Below are 15,459 nucleotides of genomic sequence, written 5' to 3'. Positions count from 1 at the left end.
TTAAACAGATGTATCTAATAGGTCTCTCTAACAGGCAACCCCCAGAGGGAGCTTCATGTGCCCTCTTGGTACTGATGCCTGCATAATTATACCTCAGGGGAGGAGCGGGAAGGAGCATCTTAGTTAAGGTTTCTATTGCTGTAATGAAACCCCACGACCAAAAGCAACTGGGGGAGGAAAATGTTTGTTTGGCTTGCTCTTCCATGTCACTGTTTGTCACTGAAGGAAGTCAGGATGGGAACTCAAACAGGAAAGGTACCTGGAAGCAGAAGGTGATGCAGAGGAAGTGCTGGCTACTGGCTTGCTCCTCATGGCTTGCTCAGCCTGCTTTCTTATAGAACCCAGGACCTTCAGCCCAGGGGTGGCCCCACCCACAATGGGATTGGCCCTCCCCCACCAATCAATCACTAATTAAGAAAATTCCCTGCAGCTGGATCTAAGGAAAGCATTTTTCTCAGTTGAGGTTGCCTCCTTTCCGATGACTTTAGTTTGTGTCAGATTGACCTAAAACTAGCCACACAGGAAGCAAAAAAGAGAAAATAATTTTTATTGGTCTCTTCTTCCTCTTCTCCTTCAGAGACAACAAATGTCATCCTCCAGTTCGGGTGCCTATAAAAGAATGCAAAGCCTTTGAACTCAGAGTGGGGAAGGCAATAGCGGAGATGCCCGTCCTTGGTCTGCGTAAAGAAATCTCCTCCAAGCTAACCCAGAAGGCTCCAGAGACCAGAGTCTCACCCAGGAGGACCCTCTCTGCCACGTGTCTGTTGGCACAGCCTCCCTTACTGAGGGACTATGGCAGAGAGACACAGGAATCCCACTGGAGCCAGAACTCTGAAAGTCAACAAGCACAAACAGGCCAAGGAGGCTGTAGGAACTGCTGGGTGGCCTCGGGATCTGCAAGACAGGCAGAGAGGCCCCAGGATCTGGGGTCAGATCCGGTACAGACACAGACATGACCTGCCTGAGGCACGAATGGGAAGCAGATGTCCTTAGGATCAAGACACAGTTCTCTCGCTATCCAATAGGAGAATAATAATCCTGTGTAAATGAACGTATGCATCCCTAGGGCCAGAACATAGTCCACGCTGAGTAGAAGTACCTTGAAGATATGTACAAGGAAACGACGCCTGGAATTCCAGCACTTGGAGGCTGCAAACAGGGCTATATGTTTGGGGCCAGCCTGGGCTACACAGTGAGACCCTATTCCAGGAACAAACAAGGACAGGGATGCAGTTGGTAGAGGGCTTGCCTAAGATACATGAAGCCCCGGGTGCCAGCCCCAGGACCACGGAAAACCGGACATGGTGGCACGTGCCTAAATTTCCAGTGCTCAGGAGGTGGGTGGGGACAGGAGCGTCAAAAGTTCGGTGTCACCCTCAGCTACGTAGTGAGTTTGAGGCCACCTTGGAATACATGAGACTCTGTTTCAGAAAACAAAACAGAGAGGGGGAGGAAGGAAGCGAGAAGGGGAGGGAACCGCGGGGAACTGACTGCTGTTTTCCTATCCTATATCCACGTCTTCAGTTTCGCTTCTAGTAAGATTTCGCAGGGTGGCAGGGTGGGGGCAGGACTGTTTTCTACAGAGACAGCACCCAGTGAGTGCATTGTGCATCCCAGGTAGGGGCTGCACCACGGACAGCCCAAAGCTGTCTGTCAGTTTGTTCAAGACGATCATGCCCAGGTTAAGCCAACTCTGGATGGTACGATTTAAGCCCTGTACTTGGGAAGGAAGGATTCTTTTTTTCTTTTCTTCTTCTTCTTTTTTTTTTTAGTGATTTATTTCTATTTTATGGACATTGGTGTTTTGCTTACATATATGTCTATGCCAGGGCATAGGGTTCCCCAAACTGAAATAACAGACAGTTGCCAGCTGCCATGTGGGAGCTGGGGATTGAACCCGGGTCTTCCAGAAAGGCAGCCAGCGCTCTCCACCACTGAGCCATCTCTCCAGCCCTTGGAGGAGGGATTTTTATCTTAAACAAAAGATTCCATTTCTTGGTAAGAGTGGGTGGGGGTATATTGCGCCTGGGACCCATTCCTTCTCTTCTCTTTCCCCTCCTTGAACCTAATTACAATGGAGGACCCTGAAACTGAGACGCCGCCGTAGCCACATGCACACGAACAAAACCCACGCACTCAGGATAGCAGAGAGTGTCCGGAAAAGCTCCCAATGGTATCTTTGAGCCTCTGACCTAATGTATGCAATCACTTACCACAAAGCTTATTACCATGGGAGGAAAGAGCTCTATACATGTTTTCAGGCACTGCCGGGCCTTCCCAGTCACGGACAGCTAGCCGAGAGCATCCCTGCCATCCGTACCCAGCGAGTAACCAAGGAAAAACGCAGAAGCGAGCAGAAGAGGCAGCCGCCATCCCTCTGGCGGCTCTCAGATCTCGAAGCAACTATCCAGGGGACATTACCTATCATGGCAGTGACATAGCCAGCCCGCTGCAGCACCTCGGCCAAGGTGGTCTCGTTGAGTGGAAGCCCCCCGACAGAGGTGACGGCAAAGTTGTGCGTGACTCCGTTGCGTAGACCCAGTCGGCCGGTAAGCAGGGAGGCTCGCGAAGGCGAGCAGGTGGAGGCAGCTGCGTGGAAGTCCACAAACCTGCAAGGAACGGTAGGCAGCTCAGGACTTGGCCAGCTACAGGAAGGCAAATGAGAAGGCATGGTGGACTCACGCGGGGACTGGAATGATAGCCCTGAGAACAACTGTAAAAGCCACGTGGTGGTGGGCAAGGAAAAGGAAGCCCTGGAAGGAAATGAGTCGGAGGTTAACTCAGACTGGCAGGGCCAACGCTTTTTATTTATAGATCCCGTATGTCAAAGTCACTCACTTCAGGGAGTTTTTGAACCTCAAAATCAAGATTTGAACCAGGTTAGAATCATCCATGGATAGAAACAGACACACAGGAGAGACAACTCAATGACTAGAAGAAGTAGAGACTCCTCTTGCAGAGGACCAGAGTTCAGTTCCCAGCACCCATGTTGGGCAGCCTGTAATTCCAACACCAGGAGACCCAACACCCTCTTCTGGATTCCATGGGCAAATGCCCTCATGTGTGACTATACCCACAAAGACACACAGACCAAGTTTTTTTTTTTTTTTTAAATCTAAAGAAAGAAATAGACTTAGAAAAAATATGAGTCACAGGGCTGGGAAGACGGCTCAGTCGGTAAAGCACTTAAAGCATAAGTGTGAGCTCAAATTCCCAGCACCCATGTCAAAACCTAGCATAGCAACACACACCTATAACCCTCCCTAGTGTGAGGGAAGTGGAGACAGGCGGATTCCCTGAGCTCGATGGCCAGCCTTCCAGCCTTTCTGAAGAAGTGAGCCCCAGGTTTGGTGAATCTGGACCGGATTGCTAGTCCAGGAGGTAAGTGTGCTTGCCACCAAGCCTGGCGATCTGAGTTTGATCCTCAAGACCCACACTGGGGGCAGGAGAGAAGTGAGTTCCCAAAGCCATCCTCTGACTTTCACACACACCCCACGGCACAAAGGTGCCCCCCACACACACACACACAGAACACATGCAATAAAAACAATGTCTTAGTACGGTGGAGAGCAGTCCAGAAAGACACCTGACATCTATTTATGGTCTCCAATGCACACATAACTGCACGCACACATGCAAACAACGGGGGGGGGGGAGAGAGAGAGAGAGAGAGAGAGAGAGAGAGAGAGAGAGAAGAGCCTGCTCCAAGGCACACATTCCTTGTCAAGGTCAGACAAAATTACTCTCTGCCCCCCTGTTTCAGCTCTGAGGCTCCTAGTGAGTGTCCTCTGGCCTCTCTATTGAGTCCCATGGTTTTTGCTTTTCCTATTTTCGTGGGTGATTCGACTGGGTGCAAATACCCCCGAGTAACGTGCTAAGAGCTGCCTGGCATCCATATGTACGAGAGCTGCGGCGTGCCTTACAGAGATGAGCATGTTCCCCAAGCTGTTCAGGAATGAGTTACAGTGCAGTTGGCTGAGCCCCATGCTAATGACTCAGAAGTATGTATTAAACAAACACGGTGTCTTTAAACAGAAATCGCACATAAAACAAGGCAATGAATTGACTGATAAAAACGCTGCATCCAGGGGCTCGCAAGAATGTTAGGCTGCACTTCCAGTCAGAATAAGGTTGCAGTATCTGCTGTTTGTCGTGACCACGCAAAATGTAACCACTGCTAACAGCAAAAACCGCCAAGCTCTATATGGTTGTGTACCCATGCCTGCCTTATATAGGGAATATAAAAGAATTCTAGGGCAAGCAAGATGATTGGTGACTCGAGTGCAATTCCAGAGACTCGCAGGGTGGAAAAGAGACTCAGTTCCTACAAGTTGTCCTTTGACCTCTACAATTGGTGTGGCAGGCATATAACACCAACCCCAAATATGTACACAAGATGAATACAAAGTAATATAAACATGTTCTTTAAAAATTATAGGCATGGGAGCTGGGTGGTGGCGCACGCCTTTAAACCCAGCACTTGAGGCAGTGGCAGGCGGATCTTCGTGAGTTTGAGGCCAGCCTGGTTTTCAGAGTAAGTTCTGGGACAACTAGAGCTGATCACAGAAAAACCGTGCCTGGAAAAAAAAATAAAGGAAGGAAGGAAGGAAGGAAGGAAGGAAGGAAGGAAGGAAGGAAGGAAGGAAGGAAGGGAGGGAGGGAGGGAGGGATTCTAGGCATGGTGCCAGTGAAATTGCTCAATGGTTAAAGGTGCCTGCTGCCAAACCAAAAATCTGAGTTCGATTCCTAGGACCCACATTAAGGAACGAGAGAACCAAGTCCCACAAATCGTCCTGGGACCTCCACACTTGTGCCCTTGTGCCATTGTATATATGTGTTCCCTTCCCATGTGAATAAAATATATTGAGTAAAAAAAAAATTCTAGCCATGTCCCCACCCTTACAGGAACATGCAACCTGGTTAGAAAACAAGACTGGGGTTGGAGAGATGACTCAGCAGCGAAAGGCACTTGCTGCTCCTGTAGGGGACTAGAGTTTGCTTCCCTGCACCCACATGGTGGTTCACAACCATCTGCAACTCCAGACCCAGAAGATCCGATGCCCTCCTCTGTCTTCTGAAGGCACCAAGTACACACAAGATGCACATGCATGCACGCAGGTAAAACACTCATACATGTAAATAAATCAAAAAAGAAAAATAATATAAAGAAAGCAAGGGTGGGATCACTTAAAGGACAGCTGATTGGGATTCCCCTCTGTATGCTGTGGATACCACTGGCTAATTAAGAAACTGTCTTGAGCCCATGATAGGGTAGAATAGAGCTAGGCAGGGAAAACTAGACTGAATGCTGGGAGAAAGGAGGCGGAGTAAAAAAGAAGCCATGGAGCCGCCAGAGACAGACATGCCGAAAGTTTGCTGGTAAGCCACTGCCATGTGGCAATACACAGATTAATAGAAATGGCTTAAATTAAGATGTAAAAGCTAGCCAATAAAAAGTTAGAGCTAATAGGCCAAGCAGTGATTTAATTAATACAGTTTCTGTGGGGCTATTTCAGGAGCCTGGGCGCCAGGAAACGAACAAGCAGCCTCCTACTGCAGATAGCAGTGGACAAAAAAAACACATAAATAAGACCCCAAGCCTGGAGATAATAGGATGCAGACCAGCATGCTTCAGAACTTATGGAGACAAAGGACTTGATAAGGACCCAAGCTTCGTGAAAGACTCCATGGCGTGGACAGGACCCAGACTGGAATCTAAAAGATGGAGCTGTTAGGGACACTTTGACAGTGACAAGGGCAGGCATTCCACTGGAGAAAGAGTTTGCAGCTAGAGGAGTTGATGGCTAAGTCTTAACTGTCAACTTGGTAGCATTCAGAACCACTTAGGAGACACACCTCTGTGTGTGTCTGAGAGAGCATTTCCAAGGACATTTAACTCAACGGCGAAGATCTAGCCCAACTGTGGGTGACACCATCCCATGGACTGGGGTCCGTGACAGAATTTACCTTGCTTTGATTCCTACCTGTGAAGACAACATGACCAGCTGCCTCATGTTCCTTTCCCCGCCATGATGGCCTGTACCCTCAAACTCTGAGACAAAAGAAACCCTTCCTTCCTTACATCGCTGATATAAAAGGTGGCCAAAAACCAGTCTTAAAAATAAAATAAACAAGGTTTCTCAGAAGAGGGAGGAGAAATGGCCTGGGTAGGGGGCTGGGAACAAGATCCTTGGGGATATGGTGGTCTATGGATTGATGTCTGTACCAGGTGAATGTCAGATCTGGGCAAAATGCAAAGTTAAGCTTCAAAGGAGAACCCAGCAGACTCTATAAGAAGAAACAACAAAAGAAGCAAACGAGTCTCACTAGACAACAAATTTCAAAGAAGGACACCCAGAAGGAAGAACCATTTCAGGCGACTTTAGCACATAGTGTTCAGGCTGTCCATAACAACAACCAAAAAGTATATTCTAAGGAAATCTTACACTTTACACAGTGGCCGCATTATTGGTGGAAGTGTTAGTACAGAGATTTTTTTTTTTTGGAGACATTTTCATGTGTATGAGAGAGAAATGTAAATAAGTAATTATATTAATGTTCCTAACAGGGAACCAAGATTTTCCATTGCCAGAAAATATAAGAGCTATACGATGTTAAGAAAAGCCTGTAATATAAAAATGACCAGCAGCGCAATGATAGGGTGGAGGACACAGCTAGCGCGGTGGCAAAGAGCCTGCCTAGCACTCGCGAGGCTCTCGGTTCAACGACAGCACCACACGATAAACGTTTCGCTAGAAAGAAAATGTCGTTATGAATCCATAATCTCATAAGCAATCGATTTCCAACTGATGAACCAACTGACAGAAAGAAGCGCTGCTCTCCCCTGCCCCCCAAAACAGCAAACCTACCTGCACCCAGTCTTTGTTTCCAGCACCGTCCCACATTAAAGGAATTTCTCCCTTGGGAGAAATATCTAACTCCAGGTTTGAGATCATTTGGGCATCAGAAGAATAAGTTTGTGCTTGGGAGACATAGTTCATTGGTACAGTGCTAAGCATGCTCAGCTCCCTTGGTTGGATCTCCACCAACACACACACACACACACACACACACACACACACACACACACACGTACACACGAACTACACCGAGTCATTTTTCACCACTGGAGGCAAACATGGTATCAATTCCCCCTCCTAAAAATTCATAATTAAAGGAAAATAATTAAGCACGTGCCCTGGCCCTCTGGACCGATCCACAGCCTCGACCAGGTGACAAGGGAGAACACTCCTTTGCATCTGATAGCTCACACCAAGGGCACAGTAGCCTTGGGAAATGACCAGGTCTACAACGTCCTAAAAAATAACTGGTGACCAACGGCCATAAGTGGTCACACTGTCACACTCTGTCACCCTCCCCAGCCATTTATGAATTGGGCAGAACTGGCAATTAGCTGTCTATAAAGGGATAAGACTTAGTGTCGCTAAGCATTTGCCCGTGGCCTTTTATGCCTCCTGATGGGATGAGAGATGAAGTGTAAAAAAGTGGGGATTCTGCCAAAAACACTTAACCTGAATCTAATCAAACTTCTGAATCTAATTTCCACGGTCCAGGAAATCCAGCTACGAGAACAACAGATTCAACTCTCGCACAAATCAGTGCTCAGGTGTTTCGAGACAAGGGTCCAGCTACTCCCAAGAGCCAGGGGAAAAAACTGGGATGGGCTAGGCGACAGCCTACATCAAAGGAAACCAAAGAGAGAAAAGCAAAAGTAAAGTGATCTCACTTCAAATACACTTAATGCACATTTGAGGCGTAGTAAAGGAAATTTTAATGTAAAGTGGGCTTTAGATATTAGGGAATTACTGGCCATTTTTAGTATAATATGGCACTATGGGCATTATTAAAACATTATTGAACATTTTTTAAAAAGACCTGTTTTGCTTGCATGTGTGTCTGTGTGGGCAGCAGTTCTGTGTAGTGCCTGCAGAAGCCAAAAGAGGGCACCGGACCCCACAGAACTGGAGTTCCAGACAGTTGTGAGTCAGCATGCAGGTGCTGGGAACCAGAGCGTGGTCTCTGCAGGTGCTCTGAACCCACGAGCAATCTCTCCATCCACAATGGGGCATGATACTTTCATCCTTCAAAGATTCAGAGAAAGAGTGTATGCTTAGGGAGAGCTGTGGATATAAATGAAACAGCAACTGGCGGTGGTGGCGCACGCCTTTAATCCCAGCACTCGGGAGGCAGAGGCAGGCGGATCTCTGTGAGTTCGAGGCCAGCCTGGTCTACAGAGTGAGTTCCAGGACAGCCAGGGCCACACAGAGAAACCCTGTCTCAAAAATCAAAATGAAAAAGATAAAACAAAATGCTCGGGTAAATCAGTATTTATTTTACTCTTCTTTGAGTTTCCGTGTTTAACATTTAACTTCTTACCCTACACAGATCTGAGTCTAGAATGACCATGGCAGTGACAGAGGGTTTGTGGGGAGGGAGGGAAAGACGGCTGAAAGGGTATTGTCATCTCCCCGTCTCATGGTGTCCAGACTGTGGAGATCTCAGCAACTAGCATAGAAGGGAAGCTGAGACTGAGTGAGATGCAGGGCTGGCCCAAAGTGGAGGCTGGAATGTGACATTGAAACATCTCGACGTGGAGTCTGGGGAGGTGACTCTATTGCTAATGTGTCTACAGGGCCCACATCAGTAATCTCAGTGTCGAGAAAACATGACGAAAGGCTCACTGGCCAGCCAGCCTAGCCAAACCAGCAACCTCCAGGCTCACTGATAAATTCTGACTCAAAAGCCAAAGTGTAATACTATTGAGGAACACATCTGACATGAACCTACGGTTTCCTACATACACACGCGTGCTCTCGCAGCCATCTCTAACTCCAGTTCCAGGGGACCTTCTGGCCTCCACAGTCACTGGGCACATACATGTGACACAATACACATGGAGGCAAAACACCCATACACATTTTTAAAAATAAACAAAAACAAACAAACAAACAAACAAAACAAAACAAAAAATCATTATTTCCATTGTGAGTCCCAGAGATTCTACTACTGGGAATTACCCAATAAATACTAATCAATGCTCATAGAACCCTATTTTCAATAACAAAAAGGTGAGACTAGCCCAAATGGCATTCTGCTTTTTTTTGTGAATTTATGTGAGCAGACAGCTTTTAAAATGTGGTATGTCTATGGAGTGAAATAATACTCAACAATTAAAAAGGAACGAGTTTGCCTATAAGAAGTATGATTGACCTTAAAAAACATTACAGGTATGATGGCCACATGCCCCTGACCCCAGTACTCAGAAGATAAACCAAAAGATAAACCAAGAGGGATCATGAGTTCAAGACCACCCTGGGCTACACAGTGAAACTCCGTCTCAAAGAAACCAAGTACCGGGGCTGTAGAACCCTTGCTTGGCACACGTAAGACCCTGATTCCAATCTCCAACACCACATACACAAAACTAGTTGTTATTCCCCAGAAGGCCCCTGAGCGTAGCTCGCCTGGGGAACTACATTTCCCAGGAGCCCCTAGCGTTCCACGCAAAGGCTGCGCGGGTTTTGTTGCATCCTTTCGCGTCCAAAGAAGAGCAAGCAGAAGAAGCCGAAGAACAGAACTAGTGGTGGCTAAAAGATGTTGGAAACAATATGCCATGGACTGATATGTGTGTGTGTGTGTGTGTGTTTCTATGAACTAGCCAGACTAGGCAAATTCAGTGCGACCTAGAAAGGCTGGCAGATGCCAAGAGCTTGCAAGAGTGGGGAACGGGTGTGGGCTTTTCTTCTGGAGTGATGAAAATATTCTGCCTCTCTATGAAGCGGTGGTTGCAGGGGACCAGCACTACTAAATGTCACTGAGTTGTCACTGGTTCTAACGGCTTCAAGGAACCAGTTTTGTGTTGTGTAAATAGACTTTTGTATATTTAAAAAAAAACTTTCTACAGACTAAGAGGAAAATACCCAGAAACCCTTTCAGGAGAGGCCAAGTTCTCCCCATCTGGACAGCAGGTCTCACTGACAAAGTTACTTATGTGTAACTGAAAAGGGATGCTTATTTCTTTCTTTTGCTTGGACACTACTGTGACCAGCAGAGAAAGGGGGCGGCTGCGTGTGATACAGTTTGAATCTAGAATGTCCCCCACAGGACCACAATTCAAGAAGGCGGTCTTCAGCTCATGGCACTACTGTGAAGGCCAAGGCGGCTTTAGACCTTAGCGCCTGCCTGCTGGAGGTGTATCCCCAAGAGTGAGCCTCAGACGGTCACGCTACCCCTTGTTCCAGACTGTCCTCTGCTTCCTGGTCAGCCAGGATGTGAACAGTCTAGCTTCAAGCTCCCACGGGCATCAACAGAGCCCCCTCTGCCACCATGCCTTTCTACCATAATGGAACTGTCCCCTTTGAAACTGTGAGCCTAAATAAACTTATGAGTATGTTTTTTTTAATGGTATGCCATATCTACGGAACCAGCTCCTCAGCCTCCAGGTAATTATATGTCTTTTGACATATCGACAGCACAGAATTCTTTGCTCTTTTATTTAGGGGAGTTTGAAGATGGCCATGAATGCTTTGACATACCTCCCACTGGAAGGTGGGATTTATATCCCCTGCCTTGAATCTGGAGCAGGTTGGTGGTTGGTTTTTGTTTGTTTGTTTGTTTTTCAAATAGAATAACAGGGAAACAACACTTCCGATTGCTGGGCTGTGCCTTGTAAGACTTTCTCTCTTGAAACACTCTGTGAGCCACCATATAAACGGCGGGGATGTCATGAGACCGCCAGACTGGAAAGGCTACCTGCAGATGCTCTGGCCAGTGACTTCCACAGTGAGGTCATCACCACGGAGACAGCAGCCCTGTGAACAAAGTCATTCCCAGACCTCCATCCTGACCATCTGCTTGCACACTGTGAGAGCGACAGACACCCAGGAAAGGGGGTCCGGAGCGACAACAAAATGGCTGGCGTCTGCAGCTCAGTACAAGTGGGGAGGTAGACGCAGCTGGTTGTTCATTTTGTTTTGTTTGTTGTTTGTTTTTTGCTTTTCGAGACAGGGTTTCTTTGTAGTTTTAGAGCCTGTCCTGGAACTCGCTCCATAGACCAGGCTGGCCTCGAACTCACAGAGATCCATCTGTCTCTGCCTCCCGAGTGCTGGGATTAAAGGCATGTGCCACCACCCGGTTTGTTGTTGGGTTGTTTTGTTTTCTGTTTTCAGTTGGCTATTCGACATTTCACAGCAAGGCACCATCTAGCTCTCTTACTTCACAATATTTGGAGGGCTCCCGCATGGGAATTACCAAACTGAGAACCATCTGATCGGGACAATACCAGTTCCCTCTGGTTTTGCACACTATAGCAAAGTCTATCTTACTAAAGAGACCTGGGCTATTCCCAGAAGACAGGTTAATTCTGAATCAAACTCTGTTTTAAAAATAAAAAGAGAGGCGGATTCTTGCCGTGTAGCCCAGGCTGGCCTGACACTCTCTATGTAGTCTAAGCTGGCTTCAGTCACAATATCCTGCCTCCGCCTCCTGAATTCTGGGATTACAGGCTCAGGCTACTACATCTGGCCCTGAAACTGCACGTGTGTGAGTGGTTGGGCGGGGGGAGGGGGAGGTGTTGCCGTGTGTGTGAGAGTTCATGCATGTTCGTGTTTGTATGTGCGTGTGTTAATATGTGTGCCTGCTCCTGTGTGCATTCAAGCACATGCAAGGTGCACGTGTGTGTAGGGGCCACGAGACAGTTTCAGGTGTTGTTTCTCAAGAGTCACCCATCTTGCTTTTGACTCTAGGTCTTTCAACCACCTGGAACTGTCAGAGTAGACCAGGCTAGCCAGGAAGCACCAGGGATCTTCACCTCTCTGCCACCCTGGGACTGGGATTTTGAACCTGGATTGCCACCACACTTAAATCTATTTAAATATAGACACATGGGTTCTAGCGATGAAACTCAAACACGTTATCAGCTGGGCTTTATTATCTCCCTAGCCTGAAATGACTTTTTTTTTTTCAAAGTGACAAACAGCAAATTAGGGGCATCCTCAGGGAGCAAGGAAACTGCACTGTGAGATCCCAGGCCGGCTGGCCAGGAAGTACGTTCCGCTCCTGAAGCTCCGCTCTTGGCAGCAGGCCATATGATACCTCCTATGATCCTCCCTGTGACAGAATGAGGACAGGGATGGTGCCTGTGCCTACGCGCACTGCCAGGTTTACACAAACTGGGTGAGGCTCTCCCTCCAGATCTTCCGGGAGATCCTGGGTTCATAGCTAGGGAACTCCGCCCTGCCAGCACTTCCCTTCTGTCCCCTTGGTCTCCTCGGGGTGCAGGAAAATGTATTTGTGGCCTTCCTTCCCGCAGTTTCCAGGTGCCTGGTATAACATTCCCAAGCATGGGTTTATTCCAGACACTTGCAGCAGCCAGGCGTCCTGGGATCACGGGGCTCAAACTCCCGAGGGAAAGCTTGGATGCCGGTGTTGCAGGCAGCTGTCAAGAGCTGCGCTAGTAACTCCAAACAGCTCCATCCATGGCTCTCAACTTTACTTCTAAACAAGCATCCATTCTTTCCTCTTGAGACTGAAGTACAAGAACCCTCCTAGCTCACACTCTGAATGGTCCTCGTGATTATTCTCATAACCCTCACCTTGAATGCTTATAAAACACGTATTCTAACCCCGGGTATTTTCCCAAGCACTTCGCACACATTAAGCCATAAGCATCTGTTGCCCTTGGGTTTATTCTCTTTTGAATATGTAGTTTGGAATGGAACGGTCCAAGCTTACAACACAGTAGGACCAGCTGCACAATTTGCAGTGCCCAGGGGGAAACGGAAAAGCAGAACCCCAGAACCCCACTACCCATTTCAATAAGACAACAAGGAATAGGACCCAGGGAAGCTTCTACGCGTGAGCCTCTGTGCACCTGCCCGGACCACATGCCTCCAAAGTCAACATTGCGGAGCATCAGCCAGAGCTGACGATATCCCTGCCAGTCCTCAGCCCTCTGCGCTTCCCAGAGCCATAGAGAAATGACTGTTGGTCCTCGACCTCCAGGTATTTCTCCCACAGGGCCGGTGGTTTTTCCTTTGCCCTCCTCCTCTCCAAGAATGCATGACTCTTTTTGAGATGTGTCCCAGCATGCCCAGCCCTCCTCTCCAATCTTCACTCTCTCAGGAAACGCCACCACCGCTCACCCAGTTGCTCAACTCAAAGCATCGGCTGAGCCTGGCACAGCTGAAACCACTCAGGAGGCAGAGGCAAGGGGGTCTCTAATTCACGGCTAGCTACACAGTGGGTTCTTGGACAGGCCTGGGTTTCATATCATGATCCTGCCTCAAAATCAAACAACAGAACCATAACCTCCCCCTCCCCTCCCTCTTCCTCCTCCCCAGTATTTTATTTCCAAATTGTCCCTGTTTGCTTTCTGTTGCTATGATAAACACCATGACCAACAGCTACTTAGGGAGGAAAGGGTTTATTGCATCTTACGACTCCCAGGTCACAATCCATCACCAACAGATGTCAGGGCAGGAAGTCAAGGCAGGAACCAGGAGGCCAAAACTGAAGCACAAATGGCAGAGAACACGACTTGCTGGCTTGCTCCCCATGACTTCCTGAGCCGGCTTTTGTCTACACCCAGGATCACCTGCCCAGGGACCGCACTGTCAATAGTATGTAGGACCCTCCCACATCAATCATTAGCCAAGTAAATGCCCCTCAGACTTGCCTACACTCCAGTCTGGAGGCATTTTCTTAATGGCGCTTCCCTCTTCCCAGACCCTAATTTACCAATACACACGCACACCTAGCTTTCTGTCTCCATCTGTCTGCAAATGAACCTTTGCTTCATCCTATCCTGCTTCCCAGGACCGCCATGTTGCCGAACTCCAGCGAGTACCATATATACTATGCTCTGGCATCGTATAGCGGGTCCAGCCCTGCTCCCCATTTCTGTGCCTGCCTCTAGCCCCTCCCCACTTCCACTCCACTTTCAGAGGGACAGCCAGAGTAATCTTGAAAAGCATTTAGCAGCTAACAGTAGTCCCTGGCTGGAACCCCTCTACTTGGTTTTTTGTTTTGTTTTAGTTTTTGTTTGTTTTGTAATCAAAGACAATCCAAAGTCATTACAATGGACTGCCGACCCTCTATCGCCTTCCCAACCAGGAATCTGGACAGACAGGCATACAGCAGGCGTTCAGAACTCGTGTTGTCGGCTGATAACACCAGTCAAACGTGGAGAAAGAGCATCTCAGCACAGGGTAAGGAGAGGCGGCAGAAGTCAACAGGGAACACACCAGAGAGTGAAATTCCAGGACTAACTGGCACTTGGCTGCTGGTGATCCTGCACCAGCCTCGTGTTCCTGCTACGTTAGCCTCGCTGTGCAGAGAACCATGCAGCCCTCATTCCAAACACCCAAGTCCACCATCTTAATAAACCACTAGAAACTGAGGCATTACCCCAAGTGTTCAGATCTTTCTTTTTGAGACAGGGTCTCTCTGTGCAGCCCTGGCTGGCCTGGAACTCACTATGTAGGTTGATAAGACTGGCCTGGAACTCAGAGAGATGCCTGGCTCCGCCTCTCAAGGCATGAAGTGCACTGCCTGATTGTGTACATAACTTTAAAACCTATTTGTTGTTGTTGGTGGTGGTGGTGTGTGTGTGTGTGTGTGTGTGTGTGCATGCATGCGTGTGTGCATGTATGTGTGTGTCCCAGAGATTGAATTTTGGTAATCAAGCTTTCTTAGTAAGTGGCTTTACCAGCTGAGCTATCTCTACAGCCTGTATGTCACTTCCTGATTCTTCATTTCCTGTGCTCACATGGCCGCTGTCCCCCACTCTTATCCATTTTAGCACACTAACCAGACACTGAATCTCTGGTCCCTCCATCTTCATGGACTGACTTCTGCTTATTTGTCAGAACCTATCGTGTTCTGCCTCAAGCTACCTTTTCAGACTCCTGAGCCCTCACCGCCTGCTACAAGTTAGATTGTATCCCTCGATGAAGATACCCTGAGAGCTGGAGAGAGAGCTTAGTCGGTGACGTGGCACACAGAAAGCAGACCACGGTAACACAGACGAGGAATCTCTGTTCTGTGGGAGTGGAAACAGGAGAAGCTCTGGCCATCACCACGTCTAGTCAAACAAGTGAACCACAGCTTCCCATGAAAGACCCTGGCTCAAAAAAATAAAGTGAGGGCCGCCAGTCATGGTGGCACACACCTATAATCCCAATGTTCCGGAGGATGAAGCAGGCGGGTGTCGGTGAGTTCGAGACCAACCTGGTCTACAAAGTGAGTTCCAGAACAGCCAGGACTGTTACGCAGAGAAACCAAGATAAATAAATAAGAAAGAAACAAAGTGGGGCCAGCAAGATGGTCGAGCAGGTAAAGTCACTTTATGCCATACCTGACCACTTGACTGTGATCTGTGAGAGTCACATGGTGTAAGCAACTCCCACAGGTTGTCCTCTGACCTCTATATCCACACTA

The 15,459-nt window shown here is 48.1% G+C and overlaps 1 protein-coding gene across 10 annotated transcripts in view; it reads right to left on the bottom strand.

Annotated features, from left to right (window-relative positions):
* Positions 1-15,459, bottom strand: part of Arsg (arylsulfatase G) — a 125,633-nt gene that overhangs the window by 48,190 nt on the left and 61,984 nt on the right. For all 10 annotated transcript variants that reach the window (XM_050164199.1, XM_050164191.1, XM_050164195.1 and 7 more), the window contains one exon: positions 2,422-2,609. In XM_050164199.1, the coding sequence (XP_050020156.1) occupies positions 2,422-2,609 (188 nt within the window). The remainder of the gene's footprint in view (positions 1-2,421; positions 2,610-15,459) is intronic.

This window comes from Alexandromys fortis, unplaced genomic scaffold, assembly GCF_014885135.2.
Source record: "Alexandromys fortis isolate MF-2015 unplaced genomic scaffold, M_Fortis_MF-2015_v1.1 scaffold_156, whole genome shotgun sequence".
NCBI classification, from domain to species: Eukaryota; Metazoa; Chordata; class Mammalia; order Rodentia; family Cricetidae; genus Alexandromys; species Alexandromys fortis.
Note: the sequence above shows the minus strand (reverse complement) of the source record. Positions and strands in the feature narration are given on the sequence as shown.